The sequence below is a fragment of the Heterodontus francisci genome, chromosome 7, assembly GCF_036365525.1.
Source record: "Heterodontus francisci isolate sHetFra1 chromosome 7, sHetFra1.hap1, whole genome shotgun sequence".
Classification (NCBI taxonomy): domain Eukaryota; kingdom Metazoa; phylum Chordata; class Chondrichthyes; order Heterodontiformes; family Heterodontidae; genus Heterodontus; species Heterodontus francisci.
In genome coordinates, this window is record NC_090377.1 from 5,503,252 (window position 1) to 5,521,444 (window position 18,193).

Below are 18,193 nucleotides of genomic sequence, written 5' to 3' on the forward strand. Positions count from 1 at the left end.
TTCATCCAGTCCCGGTGACTTATCAACTTTAAGGATAGCCAGCTTATTTAAATGCCCCGTCTTATCAATTTTTAGCCCATCCAGTGTCTCAAATACCTTCTCTTTCACTATAACTTGGGCAGCATCTTCTTCCTTGGTAGAGACAGATGCAAATTATTCATTTAGTACCTCAGCTATGCCCTCTGCCTCCAGGTGTAAATCCCCTTTTAGGTCCCTAATCAGCCCCACTCCACCCTTTTACTTCTTCTTCTTTGGCCTCCTTGTCTCGAGAGACAATGGGTAAGCGCCTGGAGGTGGTCAGTGGTTTGTGAAGTAGTGCCTGGAGTGGCTATAAAGGCTAATTCTAGAGTGACATACTCTTCCACAGGTGCTGCAGATAAAATTGGTTGTTGGGGCTGTTACACAGTTGGTTCTCCCCTTGCGCTTCTGTCTTTTTTCTTGCCAACAGCTAAGTCTCTTCGACTCGCCACTCTTTAGCCCCGCCTTTATGGCTGTCGGTCAGCTATGGCGATCACTGGCGACTGACTCCCACGACTTGTGGTCAATGTCACAGGACCACATGTCGTGTTTTGCAGACGTCTTTAAAGCGGAGACATGGACGGCCAGTGGGTCTGACACCAGTGACAAGCTCGCTGTACAATGTGGCCTTGGGGATCCTGCCATCTCCCCTGTGGCTCACGTAGCCAAACCATCTCAAGCGCCGCTGGCTCAGTAGGGTGTATATGCTGGGGATGTTGGCCACCTTGAGGACTTCTGCATTGGAGATACGTTCCTGCCACCTGACACATGATGCCAAGGATTCTCCGGAGGCAGCGAAGATGGAATGAGTTGAGAACCCTTTTACTATTCATGTGCCTATAGAAGACTTTTAGATTCCCTTTTATCTTATCCACAAGTGCCTTCTCATACTCTCCCTTTGCTTCTCATTTGTTTTTTCACCTCCCCTCTGAATCTTCTATATTCAGCTGCTGTTAGGAAGGGAGTTTGGCCCAGTGACAGTGAAGGAACGGCGATATAGTTCCAAGTCAGGATGGTGTGTGGCTTGGAGGGGAACTTGCAGCAAGACTTCCTTACTCTTATACTCCAACTCCCCTATAATAAAGGCTAACGTACCATTTGCCTTCCTAATTGCTTGCTGTACCTGCATCGTAATTTAACTGTGAAGCTGCAGAATTTAAGGCAGCTGGATTACTTGTAAACTGGCTGCAATAGCAGAGCTGGTTAGGGGCTACGTTTGATATCAACTGACTGATTTGCTGCCAAGCAATGGTTGGGAACCGAGAGCTGCCTCTGAAATAGATTGAAGTAGAAGCTGTGTTTTATTTTGGATGGAGCAAGATGCTTTGTGACAGAGCACTCAGACTGTGCCAGCAGAGCCCTCGAATGCCCCAGGGGGCCTCAGCAGATTACTGAGAGTCAGATATGATTTCCAGCCTGTGTCTCTCTCAGAACATGCCTCAGGCTTTCTTGGCTTGTTGCTCAGTCCCTTTTGCTGCCAAGTTCCAGAATGAAGAATGAGTTTGCTGAAGCATCCACTTCCCTCTCTCAGGCTCCACCACCGGGTAACACTGACACCTCATGGCAGCACATCGATCCACCACAGGCTCCTCATCCCCTTCTCCCCACCACAGGCTCCTCATCCCCTTCTCCCCATCATCCCCTCCCTTCCCCCCACCCCCCCACAGGCCATGACTCCTCGCTCAATTCCTCCTGTCACTTCCTGAACCTGGGCAACTCCGGCAATCAGAGATTTCCAGCTCTTCCACATTTTTTTTTTATTCATTCATGGGATGTGGGTGTCACTGGCCAAGCCAGCATTTATTGCCCATCCCTAATTGCCCTTGAGAAGGTGGTGGTGAGCTGCCTTCTTGAACCGCTGCAGTCCATGTGGGGTAGGTACACCCACAGTGCTGTTAGGAAGGCAGTTCCAGGATTTTGACCCAGTGACAGTGAAGGAACGACGATATAGTTCCAAGTCAGGATGGTGTGTGACTTGGAGGGGAACCTGGTATTCCCAGGCATTAGCTGCCCTTGTCCTTCTAGTTGGTAGAGGTCACGGGTTTGGAAGGTGCTGTCTAAGGAGCCTTGGTGCATTGCTGCAGTGCATCTTGTAGATGGTACACACTGCTACCACTGTGCGTCAGTGGTGGAGGGAGTGAATGTTTATGGATGGGGTGCCAATCAAGCGGGCTGCTTTATCCTGGATGGTGTCGAGCTTCTCGAGTGCCGTTGGAGCTGCACCCATCCAGGCAAGTGGACAGTATTCCATCACACTCCTGACTTGTGCCTTGTAGATGGTGGACAGGCTTTGGGGAGTCAGGAGATGAGTTACTCACCACAGGATTCCTAGCCTCTGACCAGCTCTTGTAGCCATGGTATTTATATGGCTACTCCAGTTCAGTTTCTGGACAATGGCAACCCCTAGGATGTTGATAGTGGGGGATTCAGTGATGGTAATGCCGTTGAATGTCAAGGGGAGATGGTTAGATTCTCTCTTGTTGGAGATTGAACATTTGGTTGCATCACTGCCTAGATGGATTGTTCAAGCTCATGCACAGCGTGCACTCACACAAAAATTTCTCACTCACACATTGACATTCATACACACTCAATTATACACACACACTATACAAAAAAACTCATTCAACACACACTCAGACAAAAAACTCACACACAATCATACAAAAAACTCACTCATACACACACTCATGCAAAAAACTTATAATCACCTTCATATACACACACACTCATGCACACAATCATCACATTTGCACAAACACGCACACACATACTCACACCCACACAAACTCATGTTAATACTCACCACACACACAGACACATGCACACTCACAAACAAACTCACACGGACACATACTCTCACACTTACGCACACACTGACACAAACACACTCACACACACAAACACACAGAATCACAGAATTGTTACAGCGCAGAAGGAGGCCATTTGGCCCATCATGTCCGCACTGGCTCTCTGAAAGAGCAATTCACTCGGTTCCATTCCCACTGCCTTCTCCCCATAACCCTGCACATTCTTTCTTTTCATATAACAGTCTAATTCCCTTTTGAATGCTTCAATTGAACCTGCCTCCACCACACTCTCAGGCAGCGCATTCCGGACCTTAACCACTCGCTGCGTGGAAAAGTTTTTCCTCAGGTCTTTTCCCAATGACTTTAAATCCGTGCCCTCTCGTTCTCGATCCTTTCACGAGTGGGAACAGTTTCTCTCTATCAACTAAAATAAAAGCAAAATACTGTGGATGCTGGAAATCTGAAATAAAAACAAGAAATGCTGGAAATACTCAGCAGGTCTGGCAGCATCTGTGGAAAACCTGCCCATTTACCTCCTCTCTCCTCACTATCCCAGGCCCCAAACACTCCTTTCAGGTGAAGCAGCGATTTACTTGTACTTGTTTCAATGTCGTATACTGTATTCGCTGCTCACAATGTGGTCTCCTCTACATTGGGGAGACCAAACGCAGACTGGGTGAGTGCTTTGCGGAACACCTCCGCTCAGTCTGCAAGTAGGACCCTGAGCTTCCGGTTGCTGGCCATTTCAACACTTCCCCCTGCTTTCATGCTCACATCTCTATCCTGGGATTGCTGCAGTGTTCCAGTGAACATCAACGCAAGCTCGAGGAACAGCATCTCATCTACCGATTAGGCACACTACAGCCTGCCGGACTGAACATTGAGCTCAATAATTTCAGAGCATGACGGGCCCCCCATTTTATTTTTATTTTTAGTTATTTTTTCTTTTTTACGTTTTTTTGTGTGTTTATTTCATTTCATCTTAGTTTATTCAGTTTGCTTACCCACTGTTTTTTTTCATGTTTGTACTTGCTGCTGTTCAATCTTCAGTCCGTTAACACCCTATCTGTACTAATGCTTTGTCTTTCAACACACCATTAACATATTGTTTGCCTTTGCTACACGACCTTTTGGTCAGCTGTTCTGTGTCCTTGTCCAATCTACACCTTCTCCTTTGTTATGTCTTGCCCCACCCCCGTTTTACTTGCTTATAACCTTTGACATTTCTAATATTTGCCAGTTCCGAAGAAGGGTCACTGACCCGAAACATTAACTCTGTTTCTCTCTCCACAGATGCTGCCAGACCTGCTGAGTAATTCCAGCATTTCTTGTTTTTATTTCTCTCTATCTACTCTGTCCAGACCCCCAATGATTTTGAATACCTCTATCAAATCACCTCTCAGTCTTCTCTTCTCCAAGGAAAACGGTCCTAACTTCTCTAATCTATCATCGTAACTGAAGTTCCTCATCCCTGGAACCATTCTCGTGAATCTTTTCTGTACTCTCTCCAATGCCCTCATGTCTTCCCTAAAGTGCGGTGCCCAGAATTGGACACAAAACTGCAGCTGAGGCTGAACTAGTGTCTTATACAAGTTCAACATAATCTCCTTGCTCTTGTACTCTATGCCCCTGTTAATAAAGCCCAGGATACTGTATGCTTTATTAGCCACTCTCTCAACCTGTCCTGTCACCTTCAATGACTTGTGCACATATACACCCAGGTCCCTCTGCTCCTGCACCCCCGTTAGAATTGTACCCTTTATTTTATATTGCTTCTCCATGTTCTTCCTACCAAAATGAATCACCACACATTTCTCTGGATTGAACTTCATCTGCCACCTGTCTGCCCATTCCACCAACTTGTCTATGTTCTTTTGAAGTTCTACACTATCCTCCTCACAGTTCTCAGCCAATTCCTTATCCATGTTGCTACTGTCCCGTCTATTCCATGAGCTATAACTTTGCTCACAAGTCTGTTGTGTGACACTGTATCAAATGCCTTTTGAAAGTCCATGTACACCACATCAACAGCATTGCCCTCATCAACCCTCTCTGTTACCTCCTCAAAAAACTCCAGTAAGTTAGTTAAACATGATTTTACCTTAAGAAATCCATGCTGGCTTTTTAAAATTAACTGGCATTTGTCCATGTGACTCTTAATTTTGTCCCGAATTATTCTTTCGAGAAGTTAGCCCCCCGCCGATGTTAAACTGTCTTGCCTGTAGTTGTTGGCTTATCTTTACAGCTTTTTTGAACAAAGGTGTAATGTTTGCAACTCCCCTGTCCTCTGGCACCACCTGAGTCTAAGGAAGACTGAAAAATTATGGCCAGTGCCTCCGCAATTTCCACACTCACTTCCCTCAGTATCCTTGGATGTATCTCATCCGGCCCTGGTGCTTTATCCACTTTAAGTACAGACAGCCTATCTAATACGCCCTCATCAATATTAAATCCTGTAGTGACTGAATTAACTTCTTGTTCACCATTGTCTGGGTTGCATCTTCTTCCTTGGTAAAGACAGATACAAAGTATTCATTTAATACCTCAGCTATGCCCTGTGCCTCCATGTGTAAATCCCCTTTTTGGTTCCTATTGGGCCCCACTCCTCCTTTTGCCACATTTTTACTATTTATATGTGTATAGAAAACTTTGGGATTCCGTTTAATGTTAGCTGCCAGTCTCTTTTCATGCTCTCTCTTTGATTGTCTTGTTTGCTTTAGGCAGACACACACATATATATATATATATATATATATATATATAGATATATATATAGATATAGATAGAGAGAGAGAGAGAGAGAGAGAGACACTCTTCTGGAATGTGTCTTTGCAAAGCAGGTGTAGAAAGAGATGCAGTGGTTTTTGTCGAGGTTCATCCCAAGCAGCTCTGTAACACAGGAGTCTGTGCTCTACGGGCTGTTCCCAGGGACGCACACCGAGACAAGCATCAACTGCTGCTGGAGGACCATCAATTCAGTGAAAGACACCCTTTGGTCTGCCCGAAACTTGCAGGTCTTCCAGCGCAAAGAGTTGTCCACGACCGAATGTTGAAGACTGGCACATTCCAAGGTCCAGGACTACGTGCTGAGGGACGCACTAAAGCTTGGGGCAGCCGCAGCAAAGGCTCAATGGGGAAAGATCACAGTGTAAGGTCCCCCCACCAAGCTGAACGGAGGGGCTGGATCCATGGGAAACCCCTCGAACTGTCTCGGGAAAATTTTTGTTTGCTGTAAAATGTATATGGCATGAAAAATGAAATGGAAGGGTTGTGAGGCAACTCACTCCTGTATTGAAGGAAACTGACCTCCTTTGCACCGTTTGTATTTTTTGACTCGGTGCTGTTTGGAACTGTTTTGTAATGTATTTTTTTTTAACAGATTTTTATGAATAAAGTATATTTTGAAAAAAACAGAAACATTCCCTTTAAAAGGGCATAATTGAATAGAAATAATACGTAAGATCAACACAAATTAATGTTTGTTTCTAATCCACCGAATTCTTGCATTTCAGATGATGGGAAGATCTTCTATGGCAGTGGAGTGGGACACCCCTTTGGACCTCGTTGTTACAAAGGAGACATCATGGGATGTGGAATTATGTTCCCACGGGATTTCCACCTGGACAGTGATGGTGTGTACTCTCCATACCGTGTCTACGCCCCATACCCTCTGTACACCCCATTCTGGGCTGGATTTTATAAGCCCACCTGTACTGGGGTCGGAGGTGTGGTTGGGAAGCAGGGGGCAGAGGGTCCATCGCCTCCTCATCGCCAAGTGATTTTGCTGGGGGTGGGATAGGTCTACAACATTACAGAGTAAGGAAAGACCTGTCCATTCCTTGGTCCCATTCGATCCTGATGCTAGGACTGATTGTTGTGTCCCAGACTCTCTTCACCCACTATCAACATCCTGGGGTTACCATTGACCAGAAACTGAACAGTAACAGCCATATAAATACCGTGGCTACAAGTGCAGGTCAGAGGCTGGGAATCCTGCGGCAAGTAACTCATCTCCTGACTCCCCAAAGCCTGTCCACCATCTACAAGGCACAAGTCAGGAGTGTGGTGGAATGCTCTCCACTTGCCTGGATGGGTGCAGCTCCAACAACACTCAAGAAGCTCAACACCATCCAGGATAAAGCAGCCCGCTTGATTGTCACCACATCCACCATCTTCAACATTCACTCTGTCCACCACCGACGCTCAGTGACAGCAGTGTGTACCATCTGCAAGATGCACGGCAGAAACTCACCAAGGCTCCTTCGACTGCACCTTCCAAACCCGTGACCTCTACCAACTAGAAGGACAAGGACAGCAGATGCATGGGAACACCACCACCTGCAAGTTCCCCTCCAAGTCACACACCATCCTGACTTGGAACTATATCACCGTTCCTTCACTGTAGCTGGGTCAAAATCCTGGAACTCCCTTCCTAACAGCACTGTGGGTACACCTACCCCAAATGGACTGCAGCGGTTCAAGAAGGCAGCTCACCACCACCTTCTCAAGGGCAATTAGGGATGGGCAATAAATGGTGGCCTTGCCAGCGACACCCACGTCCTGTGACTGATGCTTATCAAAGTTGTGCCTCAACTTGAGTGAGGGAAAAGTCAGGCTGAGTGTTAAATTCAATCTCAGAATGTAGGTATCGCGAGCATGGCCAACATGGATTGCCCATCGCTAGTTACCCTGAGAAGGTTCTTCTTGATCCACTGATAGCAGGGTTGATACAACTAAGTGACCACTTCAGAGGGTAGTTAACAGTCCACCGTGTTGTTGTGGGTTTGGAGTTGCATATAGGACCAGACTGGGTAAGAAGGGAAGGTTTCCTTCCCAAAGAGCAGTGGTGAAGCAGTTCAGTTTTTAGTTGGGTGAGAAGGAGAGAGTGTGCAAAAGGGGGCAGAGTATGTCTCGTCACCAGATCGCAGTTGCACCCAATCACCAAAGGTACAGGGATGCTCATTCTCTCAACACTAACCTTGCTTCTTAGCCTTTAATGACTCTTTGTCTTCCAGCAGAGTGTGACAATGACGGAAAAGATCCTCTCGAGCGAAGCAAAGGCAAAGGAAGGCAGCCCAGGGGCACCATATTGTACTACACTGACTCGGAGGGGGATGAAGATGATGATGAAGAGGAATGTGACGAGAGTCAGCACCAGTCACAGAAAGTCGTGGTGAGTCACAACACGAGCAATGGCAAATCAGAGCAAGATCTTCCGGAAACTTCCAGTTCAAATGACTACGTTTTTCTTCTTTTAATAATTAGACTAACCTTCCCCCCTCCCCCCATCCAGCTCCAAAGAAAGAAAGACTTGCATTAATACAAGACATCCCAAAGGACTTTAGAGCCAACAGAGTAATTTTGAAGTAATAGCCAATTTGTGCACAGCAAGCTCCCACAAACAGCAATGAGATATTGTCCAGATAATCTGTTTTGAGTGATGTTGGTTCAAGGATAGATATTGGCCAGCACGCTGAGCAGAACCCCCTTGCTCTTCTACAAAAAGTGGCTGTGGGATCTTTTACATTCACCGCAGAGGACAGACTGGTCCTCAGTTTAACCTCTCATCCAAAAAACAGCACTTTTTACAGTGCTGCACATGGTCAGTACTTCATTTCCACAGTGCAGCGCTCCCTCAATACTGCCCCTCTGACAGTGCAGCACTCCCTCAATATTACTGCTCCAACAGTGCAGCACTCCCTCAGTACTGCCCCTCCGACAGTGCAGCGCTCCCTCAATACTGCCTCTCCGACAGTGCAGCACTCCTTCAGTACTGGCCCTCTGACAATGCAGCACTCCCTCAGTTCTGACCCTCAGACAGTGCAGAACCCCCTCGTTAGCCTTCAGTCCATCGTTTTCTGGTCACCCTCCAGTAACTCACCGAGAAACAACTTGCATTTATATCAACTTTATGTAGTGTAAAACATCCCAAAAGTGCACCAGCAAAGAGGGTCAGAGTAGGGAAAAATGGTCAAAAGACAAAATTAAAGGTTCTTTAACTGAATGCACACAGCATATGTAACAAGATAGATGAATTGATGGCACAAGTAAAAATAAATGGGGATATGATAGCCATTACAGAGACATGGTTGCAAGGTGACAAAGGCTGGGAAATATATAATCAGGGGTACTTGCCATTTCGGAAGGATAGGCAGAAGGAAAAGGAGGTGGAGGTAGCTCTACGCTGAGGAACCAACTGGGGAACAGCCAGTTTAGATCTTATAATGTGTAATGAAACAGGATTAATGAATGATCTCACATGATATGAAACTTGGAAGCATTCCAACTGTGAGAAAGGTAGTGCAGAACTTCAAAAGGACATAGACAAGCTGGTGGAATGGGCGGACAAGCATCAGACGAAGTTCAATGTGGAGAAATGTGAAGTGATTCATTTTGGTCGGAAGAACATGGAGAGATTATATAAAATAAATAGTACAATTCTATAGGAGTTGCAGGAACAGAGGAACCTGGGTGTATATGTGCATAAAACATTAAAGGTGGCAGGACAGGTTGAGAGCACGGTCAATAAAGCATACAGTACCCTGGCTTTATTAATAGGGGCATAGAGTACAAGAGCAAGGAAGTTATCTTGAACTTGTATAAGACACTAGTTAGGCCTCAGCTGGAGTATTGTGTCCAGTTCTGGGCTTTAGGAAGGATGTGGAGGCACTGGAGAGAGTGCAGAAAATATTCACAAGAATGGTTCAAGAGATGAGGAACAAAGAACAGTACAGCACTGGAACAGGCCATTTGGCCCTCCAAGCCTGCGCCGATCTTGATGCCTGCCTAAACTAAAACCTTATGCACTTCCGGGGACCGTATCCCTCTATTCCCATCCTATTCATGTATTTGTCAAGATGCCTCTTAAACGTCGCTATCGTATCTGCTTCCACCACCTCCCCCGGCAGCAAGTTCCAGGCACTCACCACCCTGTGCGTAAAGAACTTGCCTCGCACATCCCCTCTAAACTTTGCCCCTCTCACCTTAAACTTATGTCCCCTAGTAACTGACTCTTCCACCCTGGGAAAAGCTTCTGACTATCCACTCTGTCCATGCCGCTCATAACTTTGTAATCCTCGATCTTGTCGCCCCTCCACCTCCGTCGTTCCAGTGAAAACAATCCGAGTTTATCCAACCTCTCAAGTGTGGCCTAACTAAGTTTCTGTACAGCTGCAGCATGACTTGCCAATTTTTATACTCTATGCCCCGACCGATGAAGGCAAGCATGCCATATGCCTTCTTGACTACCTTATCCACCTGTGTTGCCACTTTCAGTGACCTGTGGACCTGTATGCCCAGATCTCTCTGCCTGTCAATACTCCTAAGGGTTCTGCCATTTACTGTATACCTCCCACCTGCATTAGACCTTCCAAAATGCATCACCTCACATTTGTCCGGATTAAACTCCCATCTGCCATTTCTCCGCCCAAGTCTCCAACCGATCTATATCCTGCTGTATCCTCTGACAATCCTCATCACTGTCCGCAACTCCACCAACCTTTGTGTCGTCCGCAAACTTACTAATCAGACCAGCTACATTTTCCTACAAATCATTTATATATACTACAAAGGTCCCAGCACTGATCCCTGCAGAACACCACTAGTCACATCCCTCCATTCAGAAAAACACCCTTCCACTGCTACCCTCTGTCTTCTGTGACTGAGCCAGTTCTGTATCCATCTTGCCAGCTCACCTCTGATCCCGTGTGACTTTACCTTTTGTACCAGTCTGCCATGCGGGACCTTGTCAAAGGCTTTACTAAAGTCCATATAGATAACATCCACTGCCCTTCCTTCATCAATCATCTTTGTCACTTCCTCAAAAAACTCAAATCAAATTAGTGAGACACGACCTCCCCTTCACAAAACCATGCTGCCTCTCGCTAATAAGTTCGTTTGTTTCCAAATGGGAGTAAATCCTGTCCCGAAGAATCCTCTCTAATAATTTCCCTACCACTGACGTAAGGCTCGCTGGCCTATAATTTCCTGGATTATCGTTGCTACCCTTCTTAAACAAAGGAACAGCATTGGTTATTCTCCAGTCCTCTGGGACCTCACCTGTAGTTAATGAGGATGCAAAGATTTCTGTCAAGGCGCCAGAAATTTCTTCCCTTGCCTCCCTCAGTATTCTGGGGTAGATCCCATCAGGCCCTGGGGACTTATCTACCTTAATGCTTTGCAAGACACCCAACACCTCCTCCTTTTTGATAATGAGATGACTGAGACTATCTACACTCCCTTCCCTAGGCTCATCAACCACCAAGTCCTTCTCTTTGGTGAATACTGATGCAAAGTACTCATTTAGTACCTCGCCCATTTCCTCTGGCTCCACACATAGATTCCCTCCTCTGTCCTTGAGTGGGCCAACCCTTTCCCTGGTTACCCTCTTGCTCTTTATATACATATATTTATTTAGATAGATTGGAGAAGTTGGGACTATTTTCCTTGGAGAAGAGAAAGCTGAGAGGGGATTTGTTAGAGGTATTTAAAATCATGACCGGTCTGGACAGAGCAGATAGGGAGAAACTGGCCGGAATTTTACACTGCCCCAGCAGATCGGAAGGTGGTGGCGTAAAATTGAGCGGCAGGCTCCGGGAGGCCTACCCACCCCGATTCCGCCAAGTTTACGGAGGTCTGGTGGCAGGGGGAAATGGGGGGGGGGGGGGGGGGGGGGGGGGCGGGGCATGGTAAACGGTCCACCCCCCCCCCCCCGAGGCCAATCAAGACCCTTAAGCAGCCACTTAACGGCCACTTAACGGCCCTTGCCGGCCTCCACGGGTATTTTACCTGGGGCAGGCGGGTGTGCCGGGGACGTGAAAGGCCACCCAGCTATAGCTGTCGGCCTTTCCACACCCCGGGGTGGGGGGGGGGGGCATGACAGGGTGCCCGATTGAGGGCCGCCCCCGCTTACCAACCCACCCCCCGAGACCCAAGACGCCCCCTCCTTCCCCCTCCCCCCAAACTACCACCCTAGCCTCACCAGGGCACAGCCGATTCCCCTGGTGAGGCAACCCAAACTTACCTTCAGTCCCGGCTCCTTGGTATTCTCCTCTGTGGCGCTGCTGAGACTAAGAGCTGCCGGCCCGCTGATTGGCCGGCAGCTTACGGAGGCGGGACCTCCTCCCTCAAGTGGGTGGAAGTCCCGCCTCGGGACAATTAAAGCCCGGGGACCCATAAAATACTGGACGGATCCCCAGGCTGGGCGGAAGCAGGTTCGCCACCAACATTTACGTTGGAGTCCGGCTCCTGTCCGCCCACTGTGAAATTCCGGCCATTGCTCCTTCTCGTGAAAGGATCAAGATGAGAGGACACAGATTTAAGGTGATTGGTAAAAGAAGTAATGGCAACATGAATAAAAAAACATTTTTACACAGCGAGTGGTTAGGATGTGATTGGACTGCATGAGAACATGGTGGAGGCAGGTTCAATCGAGGCATTCAAAAGGGAGTTAGATTGTTATCTGAAAAGGAAGAATGTACATGGTTATGGGGAAAAGGTGGGGTAATGGCACTAAGTGAATTGCTCACTAAGAGATCCGGTGCATACACAATGGGCCGAATGGCCTCCTTCTGTGCTGTAACAATTCTGTGATTCTGTGAGAGTAAAGGATCCTCTCGGGAAGAGTGATCATAACTGAAAGAATTTTCAAATTTGCATTCACTGGGGACAGTGGTGTAATGGTAATGTTACTGGACTAGCAATCCAGAGGCCCGGACTAATGCACTAGAATCCCACCTGGTTAATGATCATGAAATGCCTGGATTATCGTAAAAACCCATCTGGTTCACTAATGCCCTTCAGGGAAGGAAATCTGCTGCCCTTACCCAGTCTGGCTTATATGTGACTCCAGTCCCACAACAATGTGGTTGATTCTTAACTGCCCTCTGAAGTGGCCTAGTAAGCTGCTTAGTTGCAGCAAACTGCTGTAGAAAAGTTGAATATCAATAAAACCGGACAGACTACCTGGCATCGACCTGATCTGTCGGTGTGGGATTGCTGAGCTCTGCTTATCACATGTTGCTTCCTCTGTCTAGCATGCATGTAGTCCTGTGTTGTACCTTCACCAGGTTGGCACCTTATTTTTAGGTATGCCTGGTGCTGCTCTCCTGCACTCCTCATTGAACCAGGTTTGATGGTAATGGTAGAGTGGGGGATATTCTGCACCATGAGGTTACAGATTGTGGTTGAATGTAATTCTGCTGCTGCTGATGGTCCACAGCGCCTCATGGATGCCCAGCTTTGAGCTGTGAGATCTGTTCTGAATCTATCCCATTTAGTGCGGTGGTGGTGCCACATAACACAATGGATGATATCCTCAATGTGAAGGCAGGTCTTTCTCTTCACAAGGACTGTGCGGTGGTCACTCCCACCAATACTGTCATAGACAGGTGCATCTACCTCACATGGACTGCAGCGGTTCAAGAAGGCAGCTCACCACCACCTTCTCAAGGGCAATTAGGGATGGGTAATAAATGCTGGCTAGGTTAGCATTTATTGTGCATCCCTAATTGTCCTTGAACTGAGTGGCTTGTTAGGCCATTTCAGAGGGCAGTTAAGCATCAACCACATTGCTGTTTGACATTGATAGGTGGGAAAGCAAGTTGTGAGGAGGACACAAAGTGTCTGCAAAAAGATATGGACAGGTTAAGTGAGTGGGCCAAAATTTGGCAGATGGAGTATAATGTGGGAAAAGGTGAGGTTGTCCACTTTGGTAGGTAGAAAAGCAAATTATTACTTAAATAGAGAGAGACGACTGAATGCTTCAGTAGAGAGGAATCTGGGTGTCCTCGTACATGCAGAAAGATAACATGCAGGTACAGCAAGTAATTAGTAAGGCAAATGGAATGTTGGCCTTCATTGCAAGGGGGAATGAAGTATAAAAGTAGGAAAGCCTTGCTACAACTGTACAGGGTGCTGGTGAGACCACACCTAGAGTATTGCACACAGTTTTGGTCTCCTTATTTAAGGAGGGATATACTTGCTTTGGAAGCAGTTCAGAGAAGGTTCACTAGTTTGATTCCTGGGATAAAGGGCTTGTCTTATGAGGAAAGATTGAACTACTTGGGCCTACACTCATTGAAGTTTATAAGAACGAGAGGTGATTTTATTCAAAGATATAAGATTTTGAGGGGTGTTAATGTTGAATGTTCCCCCCTCTCCATCCCATGGCAGAATCTAGAACAAGGGGCATAGGTTCAGAATAAGGGCATACCCAAAGAAGATGCAGTTAAGGAGGAATTTCGTCTCTCAGAGAGTTGGAAATCCTTGGGATTCTCTACCCTATAGAGCTGTGAGGCTCAGTCATTGAATATATTCAGGGCTAAGATACAGATTTTTGAGCTGTTGGGGAGTCAACGGTTATGGGAATAGGCAGAAAAGTGGAGTTGGGCCCGAGATCAGATCAGCCGTGATAGTGAATGGCGGATCAGGCTCGAGGGGCCATATGGCATACTCCTGTTCCTAGTTCTTACGTGCTTATGGGTGGAAGATAGGAGGCTGGCTAAGAGAGCATTAAAATAGATGAATTTGGATGTGACGAAAGCATGGATGAGGGTTTCGGTCGCTGATGAGCTGAGGCAGGGATGGAGATGGATGATTCTATAGCAGCGGAAGTGGATTGTGTTGATGATGGAGATGATATGGAGTTTGATGTGCAGTTCGGCCAAATAAGATGTTGAGGTTGGTTCAGCTTGAGACACAGACCTGGCCAGGGGGTACAGGAATTTGGGGGGGGTGGGGGGCTACAGGAATGGGGGGGGGTTAGGGTGCGCAAGGGCAAGTGAGCAAATTTTTATTGCAGGCTATTCTTGATGTGTTGAGCTTTGTCGGTGAGAGTGACGAGCTTTGTAACTACTCTCTCAAGTGTAGACTCTGGCCTGTGCTGAGGGTGCTGATCTCACCTGGTGTGTAACTGAGTTACTTTAGAGCAATTGGAGGGTCAGGAGAGCAGTGGAAATCACCCAGGAATCTAATCCTTCATCACAGTGTGTGTGGAAGTTGCGTGTGACCAATGGAAGATATTTTTCTGACTGTATCTCATAGCCTCCAATCCCATTTTACCTAACTGTGAATCCCTCTTTCTCCCACTCCAGGTGTTTTTCTCCCGCAATGGAAAGATAATTGGGAAGAAGGAGAGCTGGATACCACACGGTGGGTTCTATCCCACCATTGGGATGTTGAGCTCGGAGGAGAAAGTGAAAGTGGAATTTCGGCCACTGAGTGGCTGAGATGAACAGTTCCATGCGGTTAGAAAGAACTGAGAGCCCAGAGAACATTAATAAACAGTGAGACTGAAACTGCAAACATGGTCCCTTCAGTATTTTGTTCTGATGATTGGTCTTTTGAGTTCAAACAAGTTCCTTTGAGAAGCAGTCACTTAGTTCCCCCTGTACTCTGTATGATCATAATGGGCCAAATGGCCTTCTCCTGCTCTGGATTTTGCTGTGATCATCACAATCCTGACATCGGCCTCAATTCCAGGTCAGGGACCCGGAGGTGGTTATGGTGGGACATTGCTCATGATCTTCCTGGAGGTGGCCAATTAAAAAGCCGCCAGTTCCGATCAAGATCCTGATACAGAATCACACAAACTAACCCTTCATCAATCCCACAATTGGCACAACTGTGCTACCTCCTCTTGCTGGACTCTGGGGTACATAGTTAGGCTCAGTAGTGGCTGTTGTTTGTGCTCACAGGTGCCGTTCGGGGACCAAAATAGTATCCAGTGCACACATGCACATATTGGTGAAGGCATTAGCGCATGGACAGCTAACATCCCCATATACGATGCAGGTCTGTGACTCTATCATGCCGTCAATGAGCCTGCACTGCTGGTTTGATGCTGGTGTTGCTATTTTGGAGATCAACGCTCCAGTTAACGCCCTCTCAATCACCAACAGCTGAACACACGTTCAGCAGCAAAAAAGACCACCCAGGGTCTGTGCATGTTCCTTGAACATCAACAACCCTACACACCATCTCCCAAGTCTCCAATCTTCATTGCTTCTGAGTTTAGACAGTCTGTGCCTGAAAGCTGTTCCACAGGGGCAGGCCCAATCTATGTTCTCCAGTGTTCCCCTCGTTAACCCTGGGTCACTCACGCCCAAGTGGAGAACCCCTCCCCCTCACTCTCTCTCTCTCTCAATCGCCTCATCAGCAGCTGATCAGCGCTCACCCTGGCAATGGAGCCGTGTCCTCCAGCTACCTTCATATTTACTTTCTGTGCCATCACTCCACATCATGACTAAGACAGGCTGTTACTCTCCAAGCTGTGTAGAGTGATGACTGGGCGTTGACTGTGGGACAGGCACTGACCTGTCATTCTTGATCCTGGGCTCAATTCAAGACCTGACTCAAAGTCAACAGTTCATCGTGTGAGTGTTACTCTCTATCTAACCCCATGTTGTACCTGTCCTGGGAGTGTTTGATGGGGGACAGTGTAGAGGGAGCTTTACTCTGTATCTAACCCCATGTTGTACCTGTCCTGGGAGTGTTTGATGGGGACAGTGCAGAGGGAGCTTCACACTGTATCTAACCCCATGTTGTACCTGTCCTGGGTGTGTTTGATGGGGACAGTGTAGAGGGAGCTTTACTCTGTATCTAACAATAAATTGTTCCTGCAGTTATATATTGTTATACCATCTGTGAAGTGCTAAGAACTAATTAGCTAGGATCTAGTTATTATGTGTAAGTGGGGCCACATTCACGGCTGCTATGGAGAGTCATATAATATGTAACACAAAACCAGTCTCACCAGTCCTACAGTAGACAGCATGGTGGCTGAACAAATAAAGGAAAAGCTCAAGATTTTCCAAGTTTAAAGTGTGATTATTTCCAACATCTGAGAACCAGAAAACAACAAACGTAACATGGTGGCAGCGAGTGTCTGTGAGTAAACCGAGAACATTTTAAAAGAATTAGATTGGGAAAATTGACCCAAATTAGTACCAGAGAGAAAGAAAAGTTGAGTAACTCATGTGAAAACGAAAAATGGAATGTCAGCTGGGACAGGAATGAACGCCTAGCGACAGCCCATAATGAATTGGGAAGCTGATGATGTCATAGAGGCATTTGAAAAGTTTAAACAAAAGTGCAGATTGACATTCAGTAGTTTCCTAAAAGGCACTAGTGAAAAGGAGAGGGTCAGTTATATCCTTCTGTGGGCTGGAGATAAAGGATTAAATTTATTTAACAGCTGGGACCTAAGTGAAGAGGACAGCAGATACCCAGACAAAATATTTGAAAGATTCAGCTCCCATCTCCAGCCAAAATCAAATCATTGGATATACCAATATGAATTTCAAGGCCTCAGACAGGAATTAGGTGAGCCTATTGACAATTTTGTAACAAGATTGAAAAATGCAGCCAGAAAACGTAAATTTAAGGATACAGATGAACAGCTGATAGATCAGCTCATTTGGGTTTCTGCACATCCTGAAGTACAGAAAGCTCTAATCGGACAGGACAAGCTCATAATATCGCAGGCTGTAGACACTGCCAGAGCACATGAAGCCACGAGCAGACAGATGAAGACACTGACTACCCAAACAGCTAGCCTTCAGTTAAGCCAAGAGAAAGGCAGCAAGGCTGATGCAGTGAAACAACAATGAAAGAATGTAAACAAGAAATGCTGGATTCACTCAGCAGGTCTGGCAGCATCTGTGGAAAGAGAAGCAGAGTTAACGTTTCGGGTCAGTGACCCTTCTTCGGAACTGACAAATATTAGAAAAGTCACAGATTATAAACAAGTGAGGTGGGGGTTGGGCAAGAGATCTCTTGTTATCTCTTGCCCAACCCCCACCTCACTTGTTTATAATCTGTGACTTTTCTAATATTTGTCAGTTCCGAAGAAGGGTCACTGACCCGAAACGTTAACTCTGCTTCTCTTTCCACAGATGCTGCCAGACCTGCTGAGTGAATCCAGCATTTCTTGTTTTTGTTTCAGATTTCCAGCATCCGCAGTATTTTGCTTTTATTTTAATGAAAGAATGTACACCAGACAGAGAGAAAGATGAGATGGAAGATCCAGGTATAAAGATTCATCGCCTAGTGAATGTAATACCACCGAAACTTAGTTAAATTAGAGATGAGACCAGCAAAGATGAGGAGTTACAGACGCTATCTCAGCAAGTGATCCAGGGATGGCCTGATAAGATACAGCACACACAGCCAGCAATACTGTACTGGTCTATCAGAGATGACATCTCACTAGATGTCGGCGGCACAGTGGCGCAGTGGTTAGCACCGCAGCCTCACAGCTCCAGCGACCCGGGTTCAATTCTGGAGACTGCCTGTGTGGAGTTTGCAAGTTCTCCCTGTGTCTGCGTGGGTTTCCTCCGGGTGCTCCGGTTTCCTCCCACATGCCA

At 46.7% G+C, this 18,193-nt stretch overlaps 1 protein-coding gene across 1 annotated transcript in view; it reads left to right on the forward strand.

Moving 5' to 3' along the window:
• The window catches only part of LOC137371815 (SPRY domain-containing protein 3-like), a 1,004,091-nt gene extending 988,794 nt beyond the window's left edge, over window positions 1-15,297 (forward strand). Inside the window, exons 10-12 of the mRNA XM_068034707.1 lie at window positions 6,341-6,460; window positions 7,844-8,001; window positions 14,921-15,297. Coding sequence (XP_067890808.1) covers window positions 6,341-6,460; window positions 7,844-8,001; window positions 14,921-15,055 — 413 coding nt within the window. The 3' untranslated portion in view covers window positions 15,056-15,297. The remainder of the gene's footprint in view (window positions 1-6,340; window positions 6,461-7,843; window positions 8,002-14,920) is intronic.
• Window positions 15,298-18,193: the final 2,896 nt, after the last annotated feature.